This window comes from Kogia breviceps, chromosome 5, assembly GCF_026419965.1.
Source record: "Kogia breviceps isolate mKogBre1 chromosome 5, mKogBre1 haplotype 1, whole genome shotgun sequence".
NCBI lineage: Eukaryota > Metazoa > Chordata > Mammalia > Artiodactyla > Physeteridae > Kogia > Kogia breviceps.
Window position 1 is genome coordinate 124,838,105 of NC_081314.1, and position 14,885 is coordinate 124,852,989.

The following is a 14,885-nucleotide window of genomic DNA, read 5'->3' on the forward strand; positions in this document are numbered from 1 at the left end:
TTATTTATTTATTTATTTATTTTTTGCGTTATGCGGGCCTCTCACTGTTGTGGCCTCTCCCGTTGCGGAGCACAGGCTCCGGACGCACAGGCCCAGCGGCCATGGCTCACGGGCCCAGCCGCTCCGCGGCATGTGGGATCTTCCCGGACCGGGGCACGAACCCGTGTCCCCTGCATCGGCAGGCGGATTCTCAACCACTGCGCCACCAGGGAAGCTCCAGATCTGTTATTTAAAGTGAGATGCTGCCTTGGAGAGTTCAGAGGTAGCACAGTAGAATGGAAAGTGGAGGGCTTTGAAGCCAGGTAAACCTGGGTTAGAATCTCATGTTGCCTCCAGCTTTGTGAACAAGTCCAAGTCACCTATCAACACCAGGCTTCTCTCCTCATCCTTACAGTGGAGCCATGCTACTTAAGTCAAAGAGACTAGAAATAAACTCTGTAACATTGCAATGTTTCTGCCACAGCACCTGTCACAGGACAGGCATTCAATAAACTGTTGATAAGCAATCTATATCCTGTACCTAGCACCATGCTTAGAACATATTGTCAATCAATATATATTAAGTTAAATTTTTTTTTTTGTTATCTAGGACTACTAGTCAAAGAATTGGAGGAAAGGGAAACCCAATACTGGCAGCAGTATGAATTGTATATGTCCAGTTATATCAGGTCAGATTGCTGGTACCATGTTGAATGGCCTTCTCTCAGTGGTGGGAAAATAGTAGTCTAGTCATGCATATACCTCATAATAGGAGAAAAAAATGGGGATCTAAGTTGATCTTCATAGTTGGAAGAATCATCTTCTGTGATATCCTCTTCCTTTCCTAATTTTTTTATTATGACCACTAGTGAAAGGGTGTTTTCAAAAACACCAGATTTCATGGGGCAATAAATGTATTTCTGCAATAAATAAATAAATACATACATACATACATACTAACTAAGTGCATATATGTCTGATTTCCTGTCAACCCAGTGTAAGGTGGCTAATTAAGGAAGAGATTAAGAAGGTTCTGGATTATTGATGCGATAACAGTTTCAAGTATCTTTGTGTGTAAATGGTGTCTCTTTCAAATCACATGAACATACATACAATAAAGACATCAATGTATAATGTTACTGGCATTTTGTTGATAAGCATGGAATAAACTAGTTCTTATTTTAAATATGTATATAATTAATATAAAATATTCTGTACATTGTCCTTTTTTTCTAACTGATTCTTAAATGTCTATAAAATATAAATAAGAGACATTCTCAGCATACACACTGTTCAAGATCTATAATGGTAATGCAAATGCTTTATAGAAAGGAAATCTAGTAGGCCGCTTTCTCACTTGCAGATGCTTTGCTTCACCCTTGATGAGACTAATAAAATCAGTCAAGGCCCTGCAAATATTCATATAAAATATTCAACTGCAAAGTACTTTGGTACTAAAACTACTCCTTTAACAATCTGTTTTACTGGTTGAGCTCACAGAAATGGCAACTTTTCATGAATAGCTGAGTAATTATATAATTTCACTTTTCACCATTAAGTGTATTAAACAAAGAACTTCAAGCTAATGCACCAGCAATGATATCTTAAATCCTTGCCTGTTGTTACAGCTTCTTCTTGAAGTTACTTTCTTCCCATCCAAGCTGGCCTTTAATGGAACTATAAAATTCAGAAGCCAATTTCAACCAAAGTTATCATTAATTCCCAAACAGCAGAAATGACATAATCTAAGTTAAAACAGATCTTTGAATACAGGAAGGATGCTGCTTTTTAAAACATCAGTAAAAGCTGTAAAAGTGAACCTAATTGTAAAGAGCAAAGGAGAAAATGCAGGCACAACTTAAAGTCTATACTCTTTCACTTAATAACCATGTTCTATTTGCTAGAGAAAAGAATACCATGACTTGTTTGTCCCTTTCTTTTCTTTTGATGATAACTAATTGTGTCACTCTTTTTAGTCTGATCAACATTGGACCTATTTATTCCAACTATCACAATTTCTATAGGGTTTACTTGTTTATAAATCCAAGAGTATGGATAAAAAGAATGTGGAAGTAAAACTTACTGAATCTCTATCAGTGTGCTCTCTAATTACACTGTAATACTTCATTTGACCCTGTTACCATATGTATATGAGGATTAGGCAATGTTATCGGATAGGATCGATTAGATACTGTTTGAGATTACCCGAATAACAAAAAAATTAAATAACTTTCAAGATTATGTGGCATATATGGTGGTATTAAAATCTGACGGACTTCAAAATCCACCTTCTTTTCTGTCCATGTACAACTAGTCAAAGAACACATTTTGAGACCCACCTTGGTGTTAGTATTAAGCTGCCATTAGGTGTTGTGTTTAGTTGAACAAACGGTCCATGTCCAGTAGAAAAGATTGGCATGGATGAGTTTCCACTCCTAGGGAAAAGCACGAGGACAAAACAAAAACACAAACAAAAAAGTCATAAATGAAACTTCTAGTTATTCAATGCTGTGGACATTGAAATAAATTATGATATCCCAGGCAAAAAGATTAACATTTTAATATTAAGCTTCAAATGTTTTGATGTCTAAAAGATGGTACAACTCAGTAGAAGAATTACTCATAATGACATAAAATGTAATTTTAATTTTTGCATAATACCTCTTGTTCTTGTTTGCCTGCTCATATATGTTATTTAACAGAGTTAAAATCAGTGCATATGTCATTTGAGTGTCTGATTTGTTTCATTCGACTTTTCTATGTTGTCCAACAATTTCTATAATGGTCAATTATAATGACAACTTCAAAGAACTGCTGCAACATAATTTGTTGATCTTTTTTTTTCCTGTTGAGTGTAATTCATCTTTTAAAAAAATGCACGTTGCCTAAGAACAACATAGAAAAAGGAGATCCTCAGTGTTTACCTTTGTTGCTTTGTTCTTGATATTTCATTCAATTCAAAGTCTAACAGCCCTAATTTCAAATTGGAAGCTATGTTTTTGCTCTAAAAGAGGGAGTATGCAGCCTGTACCTCCAAGTGTCAAATGGTGAACCAGAATGGGATAAAAAGACACCTCCATGTGACAAAAGACATTAAGTTACTGGTCTTTCTTATCCCTGAAAATCTGTTATAGCCATGCTCTCAACTGTGAGCCTTCACTGAAGATTTCTTTTAATTATCCACTCTTCCCTAGGCTTAGCTGGAAATTTTTAGCTTCTCACTTTCTAATATTTTTCTTGCCTTTTATTTATTCCAGATTTTAATCTTCATATAAAAATATGCCTTTAGGCTGGAAACATCCTGATTTCTGCTATCTTCTCTGGGCTGGCAGGGAGATGATGTGGTTCCTATCTTTTGGAGTATCTTGAAGGACCCACCCACTGCCTCTTCAAAAGAAGGTCCAGTGTTTTTCCCAGGCTATAGTCAACGCTGACCCTTTTCTGTCTGTGTGCATAGAGGAAGTTTCCAAGGAACATTCATGGCTGTTATGATCAGTAAGAGGAAAAGAACGAAGTAGAGGGTGTTTCCTTTCTCTTTCAGGTAAGACAACACTTTAAAGAAAGTGAAAGTGTCTGATACCTTTCATTCACTGAACAGAGAATTGGAACAATGGAGCTTGTATTTAATGTCCCAGAATTTATCATCTTGCACTTTCATTTTATAAATAGATAAACGTAACTCAAGCACACAAATCAATCACCATTCCTTTAATAAAATCTGAAATGGATTTACCAAAGGGAAAATGAGTGTTGCTACTATTATTGCTAAAGATTAAGATATTCCTTCTATGTGGGAAGAATCATCTTATTTAAGGACTTATACAAAATATATTTTTTATAGCTCAGAAAACAAAACAGGCATAAAGACATCCAAAGAAAAGGAAAACACTAATCTGAAAAGATACTTGCACCCCAAAGTTCATAGCAGCATTATTTACAATAGCCAAGATATGGAAGCAACCTATGTACCCATCGACAGATGAATGGATAAATAAGATGTGGTACACACACACACACACACACACACACACACACACAGGAATATTGCTCAGCCATAAAAAAAGAATGTAATCTTCTCATTTATGACAAAATGGGTGGACCTTATTATGCTAAGCAAAATAAGTCAGACAGAGAAAGACAAATACTGGATGTTTTCTAAAAAACAAAACAAGTGAACAAATATAACAGAGTAGAAACAGACTCACAGATATAAAGAACAAACAGGGGTTTGTTCACAGATACAAAGAACAAACAGGGGTTGCCAGAGGGGAAATGGGTGCAAGGAAGGACAAAGAGGTAGAAACTTCCTATTAATCTCTCCAATGTCAATTTAATTCTTAGACCAGCCAGAAGAAGCTATAGAAGGGTAGAGGAAAATTTCTTCCTCCCCGACAGTGTGTAACCTATAAAAATATCCAATATGTTGTGCACCTGAAATTAATATAATATTGTAAGTTAACTATACTTCAGTTAAAAAAAAAGATCTCAAATGGCAGCAGAGGGTGTAGAAGGTCAGGAATGCTCTAGATCAGGAAGGACTTTACCACTGCAGGAATCTTTGAGTTAAGGATTCACACATTTAGGGAAGACAGGATGTGGATCAAAAGGGATTTTAGATGACTGAATTTTACCATTGGTACAGCTTCTGGTATAATTCATCAACACTAATCTTGACTTTTAAGAATATCAAGGAATGTCTATCCAATTTGAAGAGGCTCTAGTTGTGTTGACTTTGCATGGAGGCTCCAGAAACATCATTGGAATTGGTTGGTTAGTGTACCTCTTCACTGGGAGGGACAAGTTGGTGAATCCTAGCTACTCTCCAATCTCCCTTTTAGATGTCTGTCTTCTGTTACCGCTTTTGGTTCATGTTCTCAGTATCCTTACTCTGCTGAATGCCTATGTGTGTTGGATATTCTTCTAGGTAGTTTTCTATGTTCCCCACTCTCCATGATGAAAGATTTTCCAGGTGTGTAATCCAGATAAGCAGCATTAGCCTCAGCAGGGGCTAGTTGCAAATCGCCCAGTTCTATCCCAGATCCACCCACAATTTTGAAACTCTGGGGGTGAGATCCAGTGATGAGTCTTTTAACAAACCTTCCAGGTGATTCTGATGCTTCCTAGTCACAAACCACTGTCACAGTCAAATAAAATATCTAATTCTTTACTTGTTCAGAGGTCTTCTCTTTGGCTTCCAAAGTGACTTCTAGTTACCTATAGTAACCTTACTATAAGCAATCTGTTTAAGCCACTGATAAAGTTAATTCATATATCAGGACCCACAAAATGGTGGTCACCCAGGGGCCTGGCCCACATCACAAATCTAAACCTAAGTCAGCCTACACTTACAGGAACTGCTTCACTTGAAATGTAGAAAGAAAATGTAACACCAGTCACAGTCTTCCAACACAGGTTTAGCTAGCTCACCTCACCCTAGAAAATAGGAACTGGTAGCCTATATGCCTATAAGGAAATCCCTGACCTTCATTGCCTCTTCTAATGTTCCATAAAACTCACTCTTGCCCCAAATCCCTCAGGAATAGTGCTCCACTGCTTGTGAGGCACTGTACCCCCAATCCATGGGCTGTTTACTCTTGAAAAAAGGACATCAAACTCGTTATTAAATTGTTTTAGTTTTGTCATTTGACAGCACTCATGACTACGTGGGGAGACATCTAGAAGAGTAATTCATTAAAAATATATATCGGAGTTGTGGATTTAAGACTTCTATTATCTCTAGCTGTTTTTAGTCTATTGTTTAGCTGTCTTTTTAAAGACAGATCCTGAGGGGATGCATTAATTTCTCTGAAAACTCAAAACAAAATTAAATTGAAAAATTATTTATAAATCAGTTTTTAATCTAGTATCTATTTATTACACACCTACCACTGGCATTGCACTGATGGGATTGGCAGTTAAATTGTTGTTATTTTTTTTGTTTTTAACATCTTTATTAGAGTATAACTGTTTTACAATGGTCTGTTAGTTTCTGCTTTACAACAAAGTGAATCAGTTTTACATATACATATGTTCCCATATCTCTTCCCTCTTGCGTCTCCCTCCCTCCCACCCTCCCTATCCCACCCCTCTAGGTGGTCACAAAGCACCAAGCTGATCTCCCTGTGCTATGCAGCTGCTTCCCACTAGCTATCTATTTTACATTTGGGAGTGTATATATGTCAATGCCACTCTCTCACTTCGTCACAGCTTACCCTTCCCCCTCCCCATATCCTCAAGTCCATGCTCTAGTAAGTCTGTGTTTTATTCCCATCCTACCCCTAGTCTCTTCATGACATTTTTTTTTCTTAGATTCCATATATATGTGTTAGCATACGGTATTTGTTTTTCTCCTGACTTACTCCACTCTGTATGACAGACTCCAGGTCTATCCACCTCATTACAAATAACTCAGTTTCATTTCTTTTTATGGTTGAGTAATATTTCATATATGTGCTACATTTTCTTTATCCACGCATCTGTTGATGGACATTTAGGTGGCTTCCATGTCCTGGCTATTGTAAATACAGCTGCAATGAACATTTTGGTGCATGACTCTTTTTGAATTATGGTTTTCTCAGGGTATATGCCCAGTAGTGGGATTGCGGGGTCGTATGTTAATTCTATTTGTAGTTTTTTAAGGAACCTCCATACTATTCTCCATAGTGGCTGTATCAATTTACATTCTCACCAGCAGTGCAAGTGTTCCCTTTTCTCCACGCCCTCTCCAGCATTTATTGTTTCTAGAGTTTTTGATGATGGCCATTCTGACTGGTGTGTGATGAAATCTCATTGTAGGTTTGATTTGCAGTTCTCTAATGATTAACGATGTTGAGCATTCTTTCACATGTTTGTTGCCAATCTGTATATCTTCTTTGGAGAAATGTCTATTTAGTTCTTCTGCCCATTTTTGGATTGGGTTGTTTGTTTTTTTGTTATTGAACTGCATGAGTTGCTTATAAATTTTGGAAATTAATCCTTTGTCAGTTGCTTCATTTGCAAATATTTTCTCCCATTCTGAGGGTTATCTTTTGGTCTTGTTTATGGTATTCTTTGCTGTGCAAAAGCTTTTACGTTTCATTAGGTCCCATTTGTTTATTTTTGGTTTTATTTCCATTTCTCTAGGAGATGGGTCAAAAAGGATCTTGCTGTGATTCATATCATAAGTGTTCTGCCTATGTTTTCCTCTAAGAGTTTGATAGTGTCTGGCCTTACATTTAGGTCTTTGACCCCTTTTGAGTTTAGTTTTGTGTGTGGTGTTAGGGAGTGTTCTAATTTCATACTTTTACAGGTAGCTGTCCAGTTTTCCCAGCACCACTTATTGAAGAGGCTGTCTTTTCTCCACTGTATATTCTTGCCTCCTTTATCAAAGATACGGTGACCAAATGTGTGTGGGTTTATCTCTGGGCTTTCTCTCCTGTTCCATTAATCTATATTTCTGTTTTTGTGTCAGTACCATACTGTCTTGATTACTGTAGCTTTGTAGTATAGTGTGAAGTCAGGGAGCCTGATTCCTCCAGCTCCATTTTTCGTTCTCAAGATTGCTTTTGGTATTCAGGGCCTTTTGTGTTTCCATACAAATTGTGAAATTTTTCTTTCTAGTACTGTAAAAAATACCAGTGGTAGTTTGATAGGGATTGCATTGAATCTGTAGATTGCTTTGGGTAGTAGAGTCATTTTCGCAATGTTGAGTCTTCCAATCCAAGAACATGGTATATCTCTCCATCTGCTTGTATTGTATTTAATTTCTTTCATCAGTGTCTTATAATTTTCTGCTTACAGGTCTTTTGTGTCCTTAGGTAGGTTTATTCCTAGATATTTTATTTTTTTTGTTGCAATGGTAAATGGGAGTGTTTTCTTAATTTCACTCTCAGATTTTTCATCATTAGTATATAAGAATGCCAGAGATTTCTGTGCATTAATTTTGTATCCTGCTACTTTACCAAATTCATTGATTAGCTCTCATAGTTTTCTGGTAGCATCCTTAGGATTCTCTATGTATAGTATCATGTCATCCGTAAAAAGTGACAGCTTTACTTCTTTTCCGATTTGGATTCCTTTTATTTCTTTTTCTTCTCTGATTGCTGTGGCTAGAACTTCCAAAACTATGTTGAATAAGAGTGGTGAGAGTGGGCAACCTTGTCTTGTTCCTGATCTTAATGGAAATGGTTTCAGTTTTTCACCATTGAGAATGATGCTGGCTGTGGGTTTGTCATATATGGCCTTTATTATGTTGAGGAAAGTTCCCTCTATGCCTACCTTCTGCAGGGTTTTTATCATAAATTAGTGTTGAATATTGCCAAAAGCTTTCTCTGCATCTATTGAGATGATCATATGGTTTTTCTCCTTCAGCTTGTTGATATGGTGTATCACGTTGATTGATTTGCGTGTATTGAAGAATCCTTGCATTCCTGGGATAAACCCCACTTGATCATGGTGTATGATCCTTTTAATGTGCTGTTGGATTCTTTTGCTAGTATTTTGTTGAGGATTTTTGCATCTATGTTCATCAGTGATATTGGCCTGTAGTTTTCTTTCTTTGTGATGTCTTTGTCTGGTTTTGGTATCAGGGTGATGGTGGCCTCATAGAATGAGTTTGGGAGTGTTCCTCCCTCTGCTATCTTTTGGAAGAGTTTGAGAAGAATAGGTCTTAGGTCATCTCTAAAAGTTTGATAGAATTCGCCTGTGAAGCCATCTGGTCCTGGGCTTTTGTTTGTTGGAAGATTTTTAATCACAGTTTCAATTTCAGTGCTTGTGATTGGTCTGTTCATATTTTCTATTTCTTCCTGGTTCAGTCTCGGCAGTTGTGCATTTCTAAGAATTTGTCCATTTCTTCCAGGTTGTTCATTTTATTGGCATAGAGCTGCTTGTAGTAATCTCTAATAATCTTTTGTATTTTTGCAGTATCCCTTGTAACGTCTCATTTTTCATTTCTAATTCTATTGATTTGAGTCTTCTCCCTTTTTTTCTTGATGAGTCTGGCTAATGGTTTATCAATTTTATTTATCTTTTCAAAGAACCAGCTTTCACTTTTATTGATCCTTGCTATTGTTTCCTTCATTTCTTTTTCATTTATTTCTGATCTGATCTTTATGATTTCTTTCCTTCTGCTAAATTTGGGTTTTTTTTGTTCTTCTTTCTCTAATTGCTTTAGGTGCAAAGTTAGGTTGTTTATTCGAGATGTTTCCTGTTTCTTAAGGTATGATTGTATTGCTATAAACTTCCCTCTTAGAACTGCTTTTGCTGTATCCCATAGGTTTTGGGTCGTCGTGTCTCCATTGTCATTTGTTTCTAAGAGGTTTTTTATTTCCTCTTTGATTTCTTCAGTGATCACTTCGTTATTAAGTAGTGTATTGTTTAGCCTCCATGTGAGTGTATTTTTTACAGATCTTTTCCTGTAATTGATATTTAGTCTCATAGCATTGTGGTTGGAAAAGATACTTGATATGATTTCAATTTTCTTAAATTTACCAAGGCTATATTTGTGACCCAAGATATGATCTATCCTGGAGAATGTTCCATGAGCACTTGAGAAAAATGTGTATTCTGTTGTTTTTGGATGGAATATCCTAAAAATATCAATTAAGTCCATCTTAATCAGATCATTTTGGATGATCTGTCCATTGGTGAAAGTGGGGTCTTAAAGTCCCCTACTATGATTGTGTTACTGTCGATTTCCCCTTTTATGGCTGTTAGTATTTGCCTTATGTATTGAGGTGCTCCTATGTTGGGTGCATAAACATTTACAATTGTTATATCTTCTTCATGGATCGATCCCTTGATCATTATGTAGTGCCCTTCTTTGTCTCTTGTAATAGTTTTTATTTTAAAGTCTATTTTGTCTGATATGAGAAGTGCTACTCCAGCTTTCTTCTGATTTCCATTTGCATGGAATATCTTTTTCCATCCCCTCACTTTCAGTCTGTATGTGTCCCTAGGTCTGAAGTGGGTGTCTTGTAGACAGCATGTATATTGGTCTCATTTTTGTCTCCATTCAGCCAGTCCGTGTCTTTTGGTGGGAGCATATAATCCATTTACCTTTAAGGTAATTATCGATATGTATGTTCCTATTACCATTTACTTGTTTCGGGTTTGTCCTTGTAGGTCTTTTCCTTCTCTTGTGTTTCTTGCCTAGAGAAGTTCCTTTAGCATTTGTTGTAAAGCTGTTTTGGTGGTGCTGAACTCTCTCAGCTTTTGCTTGTCTGTAAAGATTTTAATTTCTCCATCAAATCTGAATGAGTGTCTTGCTGGGTGGAGTAATCTGGGTTGTACGTTTTTCTCCTTCATCACTTTAAATATGTCCTGCCACTCCCTTCTGGCTTGTAGAGTTTCTGCTGAAAGATCAGCTGTTAACCTTATGGGGATTCCCTTGTGTGTTATTTGTTTGTCCCTTGCTGCTTTTAATATATTTTCTTTGTATTTAATTTTTGATAGTTTGATTAATATGTGTCTTGGCGTGTTTCCCCTTGGATTTATCCTGTATGGGACTCTCTGTGCTTCCTGGACTTGATTGACTATTTCCTTTCCCATATTAGGGAAGTTTTCAACTGTAATCTCTTCAAATATTTTCTCAGTCCCTTTCTTTTTCTCTTCTTCTTCTGGGACCCCTATAATTTGAATTTTGGTGCGTTTAATGTTGTCCCAGAGGTCTCTGAGACTGTCCTCAGTTCTTTTCATTCTTCTGCTCTGCAGTAGTTATTTCCACTATTTTATCTTCCAGGTCACTTATCCGTCCTTCTGCCTCAGTTATTCTGCTATTGATCCCATCTAGAGTATTTTTCATTTCATTTATTGTGTTGCTCATCATTGCTTGCTTCCTCTTTATTTCTTCTAGGTCCTTGTTAAATGTTTCTTGCATTTTGTCTATTCTATTTCCAAGATTTTGGATCATCTTTACTATCATTATTCTGAATTCTTTTTCAGGTAGGCTGCCTATTTCCTCTTCATTTGTTAGGTCTGGTGGGTTTTTACCTTGCTCCTTCATTTGCTGTGTGTTTTTCTGTCTTTTCATCTTGCTTACTGTGTTTGGGGTCTCCTTTTTGCAGGCTGCAGCTTCCTAGTTCCCATTGTTTTTGGTGTCTGTCCCCAGTGGCTAAGGTTGGTTCAGTGGGTTGAGTATGTTTCCTGGTTGGGGGGACTAGTGCCTATGTTCTGGTGGATGAGGCTGGATCTTGTCTTTCTGGTGGGCAGGTCCACGTCTGGTAGTGTGTTTGGGGATGTCGGTAGCCTTATTATGATTTTATGCAGCCTCTCTGCTAATGGATGGGGCTGTAGTCCTGTCTTGCTATTTGTTGGGCATAGGGTATCCAGAACTGTAGGTTGTTGGTCCTTGAGTGAAGCTGGGTTTTGGTGTTGAGATGGAGGTCTCTGGGAGCTTATCACTGTTTGATATTACATGGAGCTGGGAGGTCTCTTGTGGATCAGTGTCCTGAGGTTGGTTCTCCCACCTCAGAGACACAGCCCTGACGCCTGGCTGGGGCACCAAGAGCGTTTAATCCACACAGCTCAGAATAAAAGGGAGAAAAAATAGAAAGGAAAGAAAGAAAGGAAGGAAGGAAAAAAGGAAGAAAGGAAGGAAGGAAAAAAGGAAGAAAGGAAGGAAGGAAAGAAGAAAGGAAGGAAGAAATGAAGGAAGGGAGGAAGCAAGAAAGGAACGAAGAAATGAAGGAAGGAAGGAAGCAAGAAAGGAACGAAGGAAGAAACGGAGGAAGGATGGAAGAAAGGAAGGAAGGAAGGAAGGGAGGGAGGAAGGGAGGAAGAAAGGGAGGAAGGAACAAACACAGGAAGGAAGACGGGAAGAAAGGAAGAAAGAAAGAAAGAAAAGAGATAAAGTAGGATAAAATAAAGATATTAAAATAAAAAATAATTATTACGAAGAAAAATTTTATAAAAAAACAACAAAAAACCCAGTTCAGTCAGAACCCTAGGACAAATGGTGAAAGCAAAGCTATACAGACAAAATCTCACACAGCAGCACACACATACACACTCACAAAAAGAGAAATAGGAGAAAATAATAATATATCTTGCTCCCAAAGTCCACCTCCTCAACTTGGGATGATTCGCTGTCTATTCAGGTATTCCACAGATGCAGAGCACTTCAATCTGATTGTGGAGCATTAATTGGCTGCTGGGAGAGACCTCCCCCTCTCCTCTTTGTTCGCACAGCTCACGGGGTTCAGCTTTGTATTTGGCCCCGCCTCTGCATGTAGGTCGTCAGAGGGCGTCTGCTCTTCCCTCAGACAGGACGAGGTTAAAGGAGCAGCTGATTCGGGGGCTCTGGCTCAGGCCAGGGGGAGGGAGGGGTACGGATATGGGGCTAGCCTGCGGCGGCAGAGGCCGGCATGACGCTGCACCAGCCTGAGGTGTGCCGCGCGTTCTCCCAGGTAAGTTGTCCCTAGATCTTGGGACCCTGGCAGTGGCGGGTTGCACAGGCTCCCAGGAGGGGAGGTGTGGAGAGTGACCTGTGCTCGCACACAGGCTTCTTGGTGGCGGCAGCCACAGCCCTAGCGTCCCACGCCCGTCTCTGGTGTCTGCGCCGACAGCCACGGCTCACGCGTGTTTCTGGAGCTCCTTTACGCGGCGCGCTTAATCCCCTTTCCTCTCGCACCAGGAAACAAAGAGGCAAGAAAAAGTCTCTTGTCTCTTCGGCAGGTTCGCGCCTGTCTCTGGAGCTCCTTTAAGCGGCGCGCTTAATCCCCTCTCCTCGCGCCCCAGGAAGCAAAGAGGGAAGAAAAAGTCTCTCGCCTCTTCGGCAGCTCCAGACTTCTCCCAGACTCCCTCCCGGTTAGCCGTGCTGCACTAACCCCTTCAGGCTGTGTTCACGCCGCCAACCCCCAGTCCTCTCCCGGCTTCCGACCGAAGCCCGAGCCTCAGCTCCCAGCCCCCGCCCGCCCCGGCGGTTGAGCAGACAAGCCTCTCAGGCCGGTGAGTGCCGGTCGGCAGCCATCCCATTTGCGGGAATCTCTCCGCTTTGACCTCCGCACCCCTGTTGCTGTGCTCTCCTCCGCGGCTCCGCAGCTCCCCCCCCCTCCGCCACCCGCAGTCTCCGCCCGTGAAGGGGCTTCTAGTGTGTGGAAACCTTTCCTCCTTCACGGCTCCCTCCCACTGGTGCAGGTCTCGTCCCTATTCTTTTGTCTCTGCTTATTCTTTTACCCTACCCAGGTACGTGGGGGTGTTTCTTGCCTTTTGGGAGGTCTGAGGTCTTCTGCCAGCGTTCAGTGGGTGTTTTATAGGAGCAGTTCCACGTGTAGGTGTATTTCTGATGTATTTGTGGGGAGGAAGGTGATCTCCGCGTCTTACTCTTCCGCCATCTTCTCTCCGCCCCCTGGCAATTAAATTTTTAACACATGCCTATTCTAGGAGGAAGACTAGAGGCAAAGCTTTAAGAATAGACTATTTAGTAAACCCTAAATGTGCTACCCTGGGATTTTGAAGTGCTGTTCCATAGTGATGTTTTCACTATCTGGCTGAGAAAAATAGAGATTATGTATGCATGTGGAAAAAATGACACACATAAAGCTTGTATTCTAAGATCGTGTTCTATATATGCAGCCTCAAACTTTATATGAGAAAAGACTGCAGTTAATGGTGTAGATATATTGTTTTGGGTTATTCAGAACTGGAAAAAACATTCTTTTGGAAAAAACTTCTAAAGTACTCCCATAATTAATTTTTTTGTTGTAAATATTGGTATCAGCAACCTAAGAGTGGTGTATAGAGGCCATCAGTTCATACAAGTATTTCCAGGTGTCAGTGCTGGATGTTAAAAGTTGGAATTTAATTGGAGACAGAGTACCTGCATTTCAAATCCTTCCAAATCAAGCTCACCTTTTTCAGACTGAACACAATTTATTCCAGTTTGTATTCATAGTAAACAGAATATAAGCAGCAGAAGTTTATGACAAACTATTTCTTATTTTAAGAAATGATGGAGACGATAAAGATATATTCAATATTTAAAATATTCTTGGCAAAATAAAAGGTTAGCAACGATATGTTAAGTCACCATTTATTATTTAGAAACAAAATCTCAGAACTGAAAAACTGAACTGTTGAGAATATATTCAAGGGATGATAGTTTTCTCCTGCCCTTATCTATTTCTATTTTAGAATATATGTCTCCCTCCCCCTCCCCAAACAACAGGATTTAAGGGAATGGTGAAGATAGTTTGGTTTGGGGAAAACCATAATATCTTGTTGTTTTTATGTAACAAACTTTAAGTGAAAAAAAAGTCTTCGAGTAAAAAACAAATAAAATCCCTAACTCTATTAAAAGACTTTCATAGACTAAACAACTATGTTGCAGAAAATTTATTGGTAGATGATTCACAACTGACCAAAAGAGATTTTCTTAACCTTTATGTTTATACTTACATTCTCAGTAATTTCCTTGCCACATAAATCTCTCTGGGTTACAAAATACCCGTTTGAGTGTAAGTCAAAATAAAAGTTAAAGACAAAGAGATTTCTCCTTCAATTGTATTAATAAAAATAAGTGACATTTCACATAAAACAGTACCTTAATTCCCAATAATACGTTTTCAAATACTTAGTGGGATAAATCAGGAATGAATTTTTTCCAAGCAAGCAATAATACCAACCTGTGTTTGTTGAAAACTTAGCCATGATTTTTTTTTTTTACCCTTTTAATTATGTCCTACTTATAGTGGTCTTTTTAAACTCTCTAATTTTGTTTTGATCTACTGGGGGAAAATGTTTTCCAGAGAAATTAAAATAGGCTAGTTTGGGAATGACAAGCTGAGGAACCCCCTGGATTAAGTCAGAGATGACCCTAACGTAGGGTATTTAAACCTGGTTGCAGTGGGAAAAAAATGTTCGTTTGTTTGTTTTTACTTTGTTTTTAACACCAGATGAAATCAAACTGCCAAACTCTGGAGATGTTTTGT

General features: G+C 38.7%; 1 protein-coding gene across 2 annotated transcripts in view; it reads right to left on the reverse strand.

Moving 5' to 3' along the window:
* The window catches only part of TMPRSS15 (transmembrane serine protease 15), a 148,886-nt gene that overhangs the window by 29,222 nt on the left and 104,779 nt on the right, over positions 1-14,885 (reverse strand). For both annotated transcript variants that reach the window (XM_059063874.1, XM_059063873.2), the window contains one exon: positions 2,319-2,414. In XM_059063874.1, coding sequence (XP_058919857.1) covers positions 2,319-2,414 — 96 coding nt within the window. The remainder of the gene's footprint in view (positions 1-2,318; positions 2,415-14,885) is intronic.